Genomic DNA, 13,556 nt, shown 5'->3' on the forward strand with positions numbered 1-13,556 from the left:
CTGGTGACAGTGTAGGATACCTATTTCTCTGGGGTACACCTTGGATGATGTGGACTTTGAAAATTCAAGTTACACCCAAGATTCCATTCCCTGGTAGTTACTCATCTGGACCACAGACATGCAGGACCTGTCTGAAAGAGACCTAGGCATCAAGCGGGCTCCACCAGTGAATCATCCCTTTAATACAGCAAAACCTTAGAGGGAAGAGCAGGGAGGATATATTGGTTGTTAGGAAAACGTAGGCTACAGGTGGAAAATGACATCCTCAATTATTAATAAGACCCAAGGTGCGAGTCACATAATTGTTCTAATTTTTAAGCATGATGGAGAGCATGAAGCCTTTCTTTAAGTTGGTAAGAGGTCCCAATAAATGCCTAAACTTTACAGATTTGCATGTGGTTTTAGAATGTGATTTATAAAGAAGGTGGAGATCCCAACTCCCTTGATCGTCTCTCTCTATATATATATATGTCTCATTGTGTGTTTTAGTGCTCTGGGAAGTGTCTTGACACAGAACCTGAGCTGGACAAAGCACTCTTGACCTGAGTGAGCTAACTGGCACCATGAAATTATTGAGTGTCTTTCTGCTCCTGTCTCTGGCTCTTTTCAGCATTTTCTCAGGTGAGTTTTTTTTTCTTAAAATTATAATCCAGTATTTATACTTAACTGGAAATAAGTGTATTTCTCTACCATATTTCACAATTCTCACGATTTTGATATTTAGAAAATTCTGAGATCATAAAAATGATAATGATTGTGATAATGAAAATGGTGATAGTAATGATAAACATAACTTTTGTGTTGAGCATATACCATATTCCAGGCATGTACTAAGGGCTTTTATGCATTATCTCCAATACACATGGCAAGGTATCTATATTCTATATATAAAAAGAAGAACATGGCACAAAGAACTTAAGAAAATTGCCAAAGGACTTGTAACTAGTAAGTAGAATTTAGAATTTGAATCCAAGACTCCTAGACATTACAGTTGATATTTGTTCCACAGAACTAGTCTGGAGGATGAGTAATCGTTGTAACTATTAGTTTGGCTTCTGAGACAAAAGGAAGATTTCCTGTCCTTATTATTCTTATAACTGGACTGCAAATAACTGAAATTGAAGCCAGGAGGAAAAAGGCCACTCAGAGAATGCTCCAGAAAAGTGAATGAATCCTAAAATGCAGAAACATATAGGCTGGTAGTTAATTAATCCTTCAGGCAGGGGACTATCTTTTGTCACTTTAATGAGCAATGGTCATATATTCTATCAATTCAGACTGTTTACAGGGTCATTACAGTTCAATCTGGTATTTTTCATCACGGGATCATGTGCACAAACAGGGCCACTGTACCTATTTACTTCCTTCTTTATTATTCTCTTCTTTGCTGTTACAGTGGACAAAGCACATGCTAGAGACTCGAGACCCAACACCTAGGCCCAAATCTGCCACTAATGGCCTGTGTCACCTGGAGAAATAGCCCAACATTTTGAGATCTTCTCTCCTTTGTAGAATACTAGAAATGTGTGGGTTCTGGGAACTTCCATGTCTGATACAACATTTTCCAGTGACAAAAGTGGTTGAATTTTGCTGCTATCAGAGATTTTAAATGGCTGAACATGTAAAAAAACAAGAATTTTTCATTGAAACTAAGCAGATGGACAAGTCATGGTTTGCCGGGAACTGGTCATATTTATGTAAATAAATACACTTAGAAATATTTTTTTTTAATTGGATACAAGATTTCAGTGATGCTATTGAGTGAGTTTGACTACGTAAGCCAAACAGCTTGAGTGAGTGGTTCAGTCAACTGCTAAGGTGACATAAAAAATAGATCTATAACTACATTAAAATTTACTTACAAAGATAGTTTCAGAAATTAACTGATATCCTTTTATTGCTTCTCTTTACAAAAGCTAATGGATATTCTCATTGGATCTGATTGGCCAACACCAAACACTAACACAAAACTGAGTCCCTCACAGACTTATCCGTATTTGGGAAAGCACTGGGCCTAAGAGTCTTAATGTGCCAAGGGAAATGAAGATCAGTCTTGGCATTTCCTTTTTACAGCTGTGTGATAACACTGCTGTGTGTCATTTTCCCCTTCTATAAAATGAGAATGTAAAAGGGCTGGCCCTACATGGCGGTTTAAATGAGAAAATGCATGTGAAGTCCTTAACATAGTGAGTGGGGCATAGTGAGAGTTCGACGAATGCCTATTAATATTGCCATTATTAAAGTTTAATAATAAGAATACTGGATTGGACTCAGACATTGTAAATATTAATTCTGCTTCTGCCTTGACATTTCCTACCTGGGAGACATTTGGTGAAATCTCTCCTCTTCTGATTAAAGATCTGTACAGTGGAGAAATGATGAAAAATTATAACAATGTATTGTCATCAAAATCATTTGAACTGGTCATAAAAATATAGGCTTCCAGGCCCCATGTGATCTTATACAATGGAGTTTTCAAATGATTATACTTAGAATCTATACTTTGTTGTTGTTTTGTTTTTGTTGTTGAAATTGTGCTTTACTTATTTTTTTAGTAGAGAAATCCTCTTTTTTTATTGAATATAGTGGGCACACAGTGTTACTTTAGTTACAGGTGTAGAACATAGTGATTCAACAAGTCGCATACATTATGCTCTGCTCACCACAATTGGAGCTACCATCTAGTAACCCACCACACAGCTTACCGCAGTAAGGTTGGTAATCACTACAGCAGATGTTCATTAACTTCCTTTTAAATTTAAAAGCCTTGTGCTGACCAGAGCTAGAGAAGGATCACACTTACTCATCCACTTTCTGTCATCAAAGTGGCCTTGGGCTTACATGGGAGAAGTGTTGTTGACATAGAAGTTCCACAGAAATGGCCAGAAATCAGCAGCAGCTTCTACCAGAACTGAACCTAAGACTTTTATATCAGTATTTTAAACCACTGAGCGAATTAGCCACAACCTAAAATTCACACACATAATCTTAAAGGTGGAGGGAGAGAGAGAAGCAAGACTGTATTTATGGACTTTTTTTCTCTTTCAGGAATTTAGAAAGATGTAGCAGGAGAATGAGTCATAGAGAAGAGAATGAGTTTGTCCTTAAGAGTCTATATTTGGGCCAAGTCTTGAAAGCTGGTTGAGTATAAAGGGCAGAAGTGCAATGTGGGGCTCAAAGAACAAACAAATGTAGTGCCTTCCCCAACTGCCTGTAACAAAGGCTTTGGGGAGGGACTCCACGCACTTGAATCCTAGAATGTCAAAGTTAGAGGAAATTTTCCAACCCAGCTTCCAACCCAGTGAAGCCAGAGATGACAAGGTCATTTCCAGAGTAAATGAGTGACTCGACCAGGGCTGTCACATGAATTTCCAGACCCTTAAATTATTTCCTCTCGCCTCATCCCAACCTCCAGAAAATATTACCCCATCATAGTACGTGTGCTTATATCCCTTTCAAACTTTCTACTGCTCCCTAAGAAGTGAACACATATAAAAAATAACACTACCATGCCATGATTTGTTGAGATGACCAAGAACCAAGAACAAGAATCATGCTGGGCTTGGGCGTGTCCTAATTTTGCAAATCTCTCTTTTTTGCACATTCAGAGACTACCTTGTTTGGATTTTGTGCTTTTTTTTTCAGGTGTCTTCAGTCAAGAAGGAAAGGTCAGTACATATTTTTTATCTTTTATTCAGACGTGGGTGGTGTTTGGCTAGAATTCCCAAACCAAAGAGAGGTTTGCCTGTGGGTGAAAGAGCAGAAACAATGAACAAGCAGACCGAATGCAGAAATCAGAAGCAAATCCTTTTTCAACTGTAGCATCTCTACGAATATACTGTGTTCCACTTAAAAGAGCCTAAATGCCCATTCTCAGATTTTGTTAAAGTGAAATGAGTATAAATAAAAACAGGATGAATCTGTGATAGCACTGATTTCTATCACTCGTTTCACTGTGTGATCTTGGGCAAGTTACTCAGCTTCTCTGAGCTGTAATTTCCACAACTATAGAAAAGGGATAATATTATTCACCTCATAGAGTTAGATTTAAGTTAAATAAACTATGTGGGAGCATTTGGTAAAAGGATGACTTAGCGATTAATCGTTACCAGTTTATCAAGGAGTTATTAGGACAGAGGCTGCTACTTTCTGTTTGGAAGCAAGGCAGCCGGCGGAGGCAGCTTGTTTAATGTTTTGCACTGAGGATACACACACTGATTCACTCAAACTGAAATACAATTTGGGTTAAAAATAGGAACAGACACGAGTTATCTTCAAGATTTGGCTGATTAATCCACCAACTTTTTTCCAGTTTTCTTGTTCTACCAAAAGACAACACAGATCATCAGTATTCGCTCTGCCAATCCTGTCCCTGTGTCTATACTGAACATTTTTACGTGACTTTTGGCCTTGGTTCTTGATTATCCTTGTTGTGCTCAAGAACTCTTGGCGTCCAAAGTTTCCAGATACCACTGCCAAATGATTGGAGTTAGCAAAGGAGCTGAAAAATATTTTCCAACCCTGGTATACCTACCACTTGCATAAAACTTTTTTTTATTTCAAATTTTAGCATCTCAGAAATTGATGCATGCCTTACAATCGATGATGCCTTACAATTAACTGCCAGTGTGTGTGTGTCTTTGTGTGTGTGCACAAACACATGCACTTGTGTCCTAGTGCACGTGCACGTGTTTGTATTGCTATATACATAATCGTACATTCTAAATTTGATTTATTCTTATGTTTAAATATATATGGTAGCACAGTCTATGTTAAATATCAAAACCAACAAACAGAGAAAGGACATCAGATCAAGACAAACATTTCATATCCCATTAGGTAGTGATATGTGATAAGGCTATTATACATACGTTTAAAATATATGAAATTTAACTCCAGCTTTCTCCTTAACACACAAGTTGCTCCTCTTCTTTCAGCTTGGAATTCCAGATGGGACTTTTAGTGTTTTCTAGGGCTCATTTAAAATCTGCAATTTACTAATTCTATCCCTTTAGATGGACCCAAATCTTAGAGTCTGCTTCCCCGAGGATCACGGGGGATGCTTCCTCAGTATTCCAATCCCTAGACACCATGCCAGACTTATTGAATAATAATCACACAGCTGGGGAGTTTTGAATCTACATTCTAGGTAATTATCTGATGCTAGGAAGCAGTGACTTTCAAACATTCAAACACACTAGAGACAACATAGACCAGTCCTTGTTCGAATACTTACAGGCTGTCTCTTGCCTTCTCATTGTCTCTGTTTCCACATCCCTAAAATGAAAATATGGATTCAATGATCTCTAAAGCCTCTTCTGGCCTTAGGTATCTGAATCCTATGAAGGCTACTGTTTTTCTTCTGCGTGGCTGGAAGGATGGTGACAGTCCCATCAACAGACAGAAGTTGAAACTGTCTTTAGGAGCATGCCTACTCAAGTTGATCTAGCCAGTACAAAGGGAGAAAGATTTTCTCTGACATCAAAGTCATTCTTCTGATGCCAAGAAAGCTCTCCATGATGGAGCACCTGATGGGAAGTTAGAGTGAGCAGCTGAAATTATTGACTTGTAAAAGTTCCACATTCTTTCAAAGAGAGTGTTCAAACTAAACAAAAAGCATGTTCCTGGACTTTTGGAATTCAGAGTCTTGTAAAATTTTCCCCATAAATGTAAATGACTAATATGCTGTCAGCTCTTTAATTTGCCAAGTAGGAACATTAAGTAACATAAAAATAATATAGTAATAATAATAATTAAAAGTAAAACTACTATTTGCCCTCACCAGCCTTCATTAAAGAAATTATTGTATCATACCAAAGTGCTTGAATGACATAATCTCAAAATAAGAATAGTTTTTTTTTTATTTTTTTTAACGTTTATTTATTTTTGAGACAGAGAGAGACAGAGCATGAACAGGGGAGGGGCAGAGAGACAGGGAGACACAGGATCTGAAACAGGCTCCAGGCTCTGAGCTGTCAGCACAGAGCCCAACGCGGGGCTTGAACACACGGACTGTGAGATCATGACCTGAGCTAAAGTCAGACGCTTAACCGACCAAGCCACCCAGGCGCCCCAAGCATAGTTTTTTTAATGGAATAGATTTTTCTTTTAGAACTACTCCCTGCATTGTTTTATTTTTCTTATTTCCCTACCAAGCTGTGTATTTAGGAACATAATCTTAAGGATCTGTTTAAAAGAATATTCCAGATTGAAATTAACATAACAAACTGCTGAAAACTAATAATCGTCAACCATTTCCTTTTTACAATAATTTTAAGATACATATATTTATTTCTGGTAGTATTTTTAAAATTATTTTTAATGTTTATTTATTTTTGAGAGTGAGAGAAACAGAGCACAAGCAAGAGAGAGACAGACAGAGAAGGAGACACAGAATCCAAAGCAGACTCCAGGCTCTGAGCTGTCAGCACAGAGCCTGACACAGGGCTCAAACTCACAGACCGTGAGATCATGACATGAGCCAAAGTCAGATGCTTTACCACCTGAGTCACCCAAGTGCCCCTATTTCTGTTAGTATGTTAAGATAAAGGCATGGTAAATATTAGTATAGTTAGTAAAACAATGGTCTATGGCTAAAATATGTTTGGGACAGTTCATTTTTCCTAATTAGCTTGCATTAATTTACAGTTAAGATACTGACAGAATAACTAAATACAACTTGGCAGTGTTAACCAGCATCTATAACTACGGATAGGAGAACTCAGGCTTTAGAAAGAGGACCTATCTCCTTCAAGTTACCAACAGCAGTAAAACTGTGCAGTCAGCATCTTCGGATGCCAGACTCCATCCACATTGAGTGAGCTTCTGTAGCTGCGCACTACCTCTGATCAGCAGTAGAAAGCCATTGTGCCATACATGTGAATGCATAGTTTTCTTTTTTTTAATGTTTATTTGCTTATTTATTTTGAGAGAGTACGAGGTGGAGGAGGGCAGAGAGAGAGGGAGAGAGAAAGAATCCCAAGCAGGCTCCACGCCGTCAGCGCAGAGCCCAACTCCGGGCTCGATTTCACGAACCACAAGATCGTGACCTGAGCCGAAATCAAGAGTTGGACGCTTAACTGACTGAGCCACCCAGGTGCCCCAAGCAGCATAATTTTCTAAACAAATACATGCTATCGTTTACTATCCTCGCTTCTTAAGTAAAAAAGTACTATAATGAAAACAGTCATTTAAAATAAGCAAATTTGTCTCCACGTGCAGCAGGGATTTGGGAACTTGGAGGACTTAGAAACAGAGAGCATAATTCACTACCTTGGCTCAGGAAAGAAACGTTGAGGGTGGTGACAGGTCATAAATTTGGAATTGGTGAAGAGGGACGTAGGGTAAAGAAATACATGAAGGGTGATACTTGCAAAGGGAAAGAAGTGGCAGTGTTTTAACCTGAGGTAGGTTGAAGAATCTGAAGAATGGTGCTATGGTAAGAAGTGAAAAAAAAAAAAAACAACGAAATGTAGAACTAATTTGGAGGGAGAGATAAAGAGTTATAGTTTGGCATAATTTAATATGAAGTGTGAATGAAATCATTGACTAAAGTTGCCCTATATATTTCACCTATTCTCGCCTTTACTGAAAAATACTCCCTATGCATATATATCAGCTCCTTTCTTTATCATACCCCTCCCTGACTTGGCTTCTGCTTCCCCTGTCTTCACACTCCTTCCACACACCAAAAGTGCTCTTTAAAAAAAAAAAAAAAAAAAAAGGCTGCTTTCAGGACATAGCCATTATTCATGATTTCTTTATGTGCTATAATTGATCACTCCAAATGTTTTTGGAACTCTCCCCTGACTTCTACACTACATCAATACCCTGGCTCTCCAACTATTTCTCTTCTATTCCCTTTATTGTCTTTTCTGTTTTCTTCCCAAGTATTCACTATGGGAATTTTCAAGAAAATTCTATGTATTTGATTTTTTCTCTCAGAACATGTATTTTCCCAGATGATACTGATGAGTTCCAGACCTTTTATCCCTTTAGTCTCCATCAAAATCTCAGACTAATTCCTCATTGTCAGAAATACACCGTCCTCAACATTTCTTTCCTGAGCCAATGCAGTGAATTCTGCTCTCTGTTTCTAATTCCTCCAAGTTTCAAAATCCCTGCTGTATGTGCTGATTTTAAACAACTGTTTTCATTATAGTACTTTTTTGCTTAAGAAGTCCTACACTCTGGTGTGTGTGTGTGTGTGTGTGTGTGTGTGTGTGTGTGTGATTGTGTATGTATTTGCAAATTTTTACTGGCTTTATTTGTAGAACTAAAATGCTGGACTAAAATATCAATAATCTTGACTCTTTAGTTGATTTAGTAACTATATGAGCTCATTTTCCAGACAAGTTAAAGGATTTGGTAGTCACTATTAGCAAAAAAACATATTCGGGTACTAAAGTGTCGTTTTATTCCAAATTTTAGAGGGCACAGTGTTTTGAAGAACCACAAGGGATCACCCAAGTGCCTAGAAGCAGTCTCTGGAAGCTGAACTAAGGAAATAAATGGAGGTGCTTGTTAAATCCATCACCAATTTTAAAAACATCCCAAAATTCACTAAAATAGGATAAGAAATAACGGGCTCCAGAAATTGTATATTGTGATACAGTATACACTGTTAGTATTTGTAGTAGCAATATTCCAAATACCTGGAGCTTTACAAAGTGTTTTCAAAGGATTTGTCATCAGAGTTAGGGCAGGCTTGCAAGAAGAAGCTTATTTTCCACACTCCTAGCCCAGGGCTATTTCAAATATTCTATCCTGACTTTCTACAACTTTTACATGACCACCTTGGATTCTCATAGCAACTCTGGCAGTGAAGCGTAGAAACTGTTATTTTTTTTTCAAGTTTTTAATGAAGAAAATTGAGGCACAGATATTGAGTACTTTGTCTAAGATGGCACAACTAGTTAATGGCAAGCAGCAGAACAAGTCCTATAATGGGATCCTTTGGCTCCAGTTCAGGGATGGTTGGAAGCCACTACAATCTGAAAGTGTGAGGTGTGTCTATTTTCTAAGGAAGTGTGTTCATATGCCATTTGATTGATTTGCTTTTAATTGTTGAAACCTTTTATTCTTCCTAGTAATTCCAGGGGGCAGTGGAAGGGGAAAGTGACCTTGGGGAAGGAGGTGGGGTCTAGACACTCTCACGGTGTCTTCCCAACTGCCTCTCCGTATTTGCCCCCAACTGCCTCTTCCATATCTGCTTTCTAAAGGACAAAAGAGGGTGGATTGCAAGATCAGAGGGCCGACTGCCAGGGAAAGGTGTCTTAAGGAGGCGTCTCTCTCATGTAAGAGACTTTCTTTTTTCTTTACCTCACTGACCTGACAGTAGAGACACACATACCTCCGACTGAGATGTGCTGTCCTCAGCTTCCATACTGCCTGTGCCTGGCCCACGGTGGCATCTATCACACACTGTGCCATAATGATCTATGTCGTCTCTGCTTCCCTGATGCAGATGAGATGGTGAGCTGCTGAGAGTGTTTGTGACTGATTCCTCTTTGTATCATCAGCACCCAGCACTGTGTCCTCCAAATTACTAGCTACCCATTGGCTGTTTGTGGAATAAATGAAAATATTAATGATGATTCGGGGGTTTACAGTTCTTTCTCGGCCCAAGCACACAGTTGCAAATGTGTACATCAACGACTTAAATGTAAAATGCAAAACAGCTTTTGAGAAGGAAGTGTCCTATGATTTATAATGCCCCAAAGATTTTCCAGCCTTTTTTCCATTTGGAGACCTACAGGGAAGATTACTCTCCTGGAGGTATTAAGAAAGGGTAGCGTTTTCTTTAAGAGTTGTGGGAGCAAGTGGGACTCAAGGTGAAACTATCTCCTATGCAACCATGCCCTAAGATCTCTGATAAATACCATACTGCCCAACATCAACAGTACAAGTGCCTAATTTCAACAAAAATCTATATTTAATAGTCTCAGATGCCTTAAACCTGATATATGTGATATTTTTAAACTCAGTTGTGTGATTCTTTTGCTGAGCATTTCTCCATGCAAACCTTCAGAGAGGTTTGTCAATATACAATTGTTTACATAATATCTTGAACAAATGATTCATTTCACCTTGCCCCTACATTCCGTTCATAAGGTACTTCAATAAAGTCTGTATATCTTGACTGTAAGTGTGGTCAAGGTTGCCTAGCGACAGGTGTTCTTTTTTTCTCTCAATGAGGATGTGTTGGAAATCAGCCATAGCAGATTGTTGGCAATTTGGATCAGCAATGAGAAGGAATATGTCCAAGCACTGATTTCAGTGCCTCCTGGTTATGTGGCATTGGTAAGCCACATAATTTTCCTGAGGATCACTATTCATATCCATAAACTGGGTAACATAACATTATTCAATGCATATCTCAGGGTTATTGTGAGACTTAACTAATCCACATAAGAATAGTTTAAATATTATGAATCCATTAATAAACATAAGATAGATGGAGGAAAGGATGGTCCCTGTGTTCATGTTTAGATGTTACTTCATTTCAGGGGCGCCCAGGTGGCTCAGTCAGTTAGGTATCAGACTTTTGATCTCAGCTGAGGTCTTGATCTTAGGGTCATGAGTCCAAGCATGGTGTTGTGTTCTGAGCTGGGTGTGAAGCCTACTTATAAATAAATAAATAAATAAATAAATAAATAAATAAATAAATAAATAAATGTAACTTCATTCCACACAGCTGACATTTGGAAGAGCTCAGTTTGACCTATTACATATTGCCCATACCCTGTAATAAAATGAGTCAAATGTCATTTGCACAGCAAATACTAACTCAGTTGACACTGAATTGAAAAGAATCTTAAAACTCCAGGCTACTTCTGAGAGACCACTATAAGTAAGGAGACATATTAGTGGCATTGGTACCACCATTCCTTCCATAGAACTCATGACAAGATTTACTAATTAGTCATAGCATATGTTTTCATCAAGGCTGGATGCAACCTCAGAATCCTTCTAAATAGAGCAGCTTAGATAGCCATTGCTGTGTTTTTACAGTAGGCACAAAAGTTCAAATTCCACAAATAGACTCTGAGATAGAGGAAGTACTAATAAAGACATTAGAATGGTATTTTCAAGAGACAATAAATGGATGTAGCAGCCATGGAGAAAACTAACAAGCCATCAGATAACATCTGGGAACTCTTTGCTTGCAAGGAGTTCCTTGCAATAGCATCCATATCTTTATAGAAATGCAGGAGTGCTATTAGAGTTAAATTAATACAGTAAAAGAGAGGAAAGAAGGGAGGGAAGGAGGAAGGAAGAAAAGAGGGAAGAAGGAAGAAAAGAAAAAGCAAGCAGCATGTAAAGCCCAAAAACGATTCTCATTTAGAATAATTTAGTGTTGGAGCAAAAAGTCCTACCTATAGCATTTGCCTCACTCCTTATATGATGAGTAAGCATCTGCTGTACACCATTAACTTTCTCCTGAATATAATAACTACAGAATGGGTTTCCTGTGTCTCAAAGGGAAAGTCTCAGTTACATTTAATAAATTCTAGTTAAGCAGATAAGGAAAGCTATTTTCTATTTCAGGAAGCTTTATATCATGGGTGTGTGTGTGTGTGTGTGTGTGTGTGTGTGTAAGTTTACCCAAAGTTTCTGTTCTAAGAGACAGTCCCTTAGACAGAATGCATTAATGTCAATGTCACTGTGCTTGTGTTGGTAGATTGACTGTGGTGAGTTCCGGGATCCCAAGGTCTATTGCACACGGGAATCTAATCCCCACTGTGGTTCTGATGGCCAGACATACGGCAATCAATGTGCCTTCTGTAAGGCGGTGGTGTAAGTATTCATCAAAATCAGAAACATGAGAAGCTTGGAGAAAACTTATCATCAATAAAAATATTCTTTTATCCAAATTATTTTCAGACATTTCATTTTATACCAAATTATATGTTACTAAGGTACCAATTTCCATCCATTCTTCTCTTTTATTTTAATGGAAAGAGCCTTTCAGGAAAGAATAGAGTAAAAGATTATCCTTTATTATTCAGACTATTCAAACTTTACAGTTAGTATACTAGGAAGATTCTACCAAGGACCAATATTTATTGAATTTCCACATTTATAAGGAACAGAACAGATGCTGTAGATTTTAGCTAATAAACTGTGACCGTCCCAGTAGATCAGTTTATAATTAATAAAAATTTATCCAACCAATCAGTCCATCTTTTAGTCTGATTGATTACTCTATAACCAAGGGAATTATAACCTTTGTTTAAGCCAGATAAAAGTTGTCTCACTTCCTCACCACTGTCTTCATTTCCTTGTATTAGAGCTTCTTCTGTGAATGTCTTAATTACCCTCAACTTTGCTGTAAAATTCCTAAGCACGGGTATTATATAACTCCCTATTAATAATAAGAAAGCCAAGCATACAGAGTGAAATTAATAAATAGTGAATCAACACATAACAAATATGTGCCTCTTGCTTATGTAACATATCTGACTAACACCAAACTTTTCCCAGAAGAAAAGCAGTAGGGTAAGATGAGATTTGATTTAATGGATGCCTACTACTGAGAAGAACTGAATATATGATCTGCTATAAAATGCCAAATTCCTGAACACTTGGTTCAACTCCTTACAGCTTCTATCAGAACTATGACACTAGAATCTTTGCCATTATCTCTCCTGTCACTTTTGCCTTTTCCGGCTGTGTACATACTTACTCTGAGACAATGAACACTTGAAACCAAAAGGTCTAAGCCTGGGCAAAACTCTGAAATTTGTTTACATTTCGTGCTGTTTGTAATTTGTCCAGATGTCCTCTCTGAGTACATTTAATTGACCTCTGCCTTGTCGTAAATGTGGAGAAATGTAGAATCACATGACTACATGAACTATGGAAAGCAAACCTTTTTCCAACCTTTGTGAGGAATACTGATGATACTGCACTGACCATGCATTCATCTTTCTCTTTTGTAGGAAAAGTGGTGGGAAGATCAACCTAAAGCATCAAGGAAAATGCTGAAGTTTTGTGCAGTGTCTGTGCTGACTTCCAGCTGCTGCTTTTCTCACTTCTGTTTTTCTCTAATGGATCCTTTAAATTTATAAGACACACCTACTCTGCCTGGCTCTTGGGTAGCTCAATACATATCTATTTCCCTGGATTTGCTTGTCAATAAAGTAAATTCTGTGGGAGCATTTCTTGTGTTTTTACTCTGAGATCAAGAAGACATTCAGATAATTACATGGCTTATTGACTGGCATAAACTTGGATAAAAAGACCTGGTTTTTTTTTGGATCTAAATCAACCAAGCAGTCACTGTGGGATCTTGGGAAAATCTCTTCCCCTCTCTTATTCTTACAGTTGCCATGTGGATGGTAAAGTATTTTTAACAATGTGATACTACATTAGGCTTACAGTTATTTTACAGTATCTATTATTTAAGCTGTAGAATACATAATATCATTTCTTCTTAATTTCAGGAAAAATATTTTATATAAAAATAAAACGTTCAGCTTCTCTAGACCCCAGCTGTCTCATCTTTATGGAGTGGTGGACTTATGCAGATAGATGTTACCCTTTATTTATAC

At 37.8% G+C, this 13,556-nt stretch overlaps 1 protein-coding gene across 1 annotated transcript; it reads left to right on the plus strand.

Moving 5' to 3' along the window:
• Positions 1 to 508: 508 nt before the first annotated feature.
• SPINK6 (serine peptidase inhibitor Kazal type 6) lies at positions 509 to 13,163 on the plus strand. The gene is made up of 4 exons (XM_023255739.2): positions 509 to 621; positions 3,646 to 3,668; positions 11,684 to 11,799; positions 12,945 to 13,163. Exons 1-4 carry the CDS (start codon positions 564 to 566, stop codon positions 12,988 to 12,990), a joined length of 243 nt encoding a protein of 80 aa, XP_023111507.1. The 5' UTR covers positions 509 to 563; the 3' UTR covers positions 12,991 to 13,163.
• The last annotated feature ends 393 nt before the right edge of the window (positions 13,164 to 13,556 follow it).

This window comes from Felis catus, chromosome A1, assembly GCF_018350175.1.
Source record: "Felis catus isolate Fca126 chromosome A1, F.catus_Fca126_mat1.0, whole genome shotgun sequence".
Lineage (NCBI taxonomy): Eukaryota > Metazoa > Chordata > Mammalia > Carnivora > Felidae > Felis > Felis catus.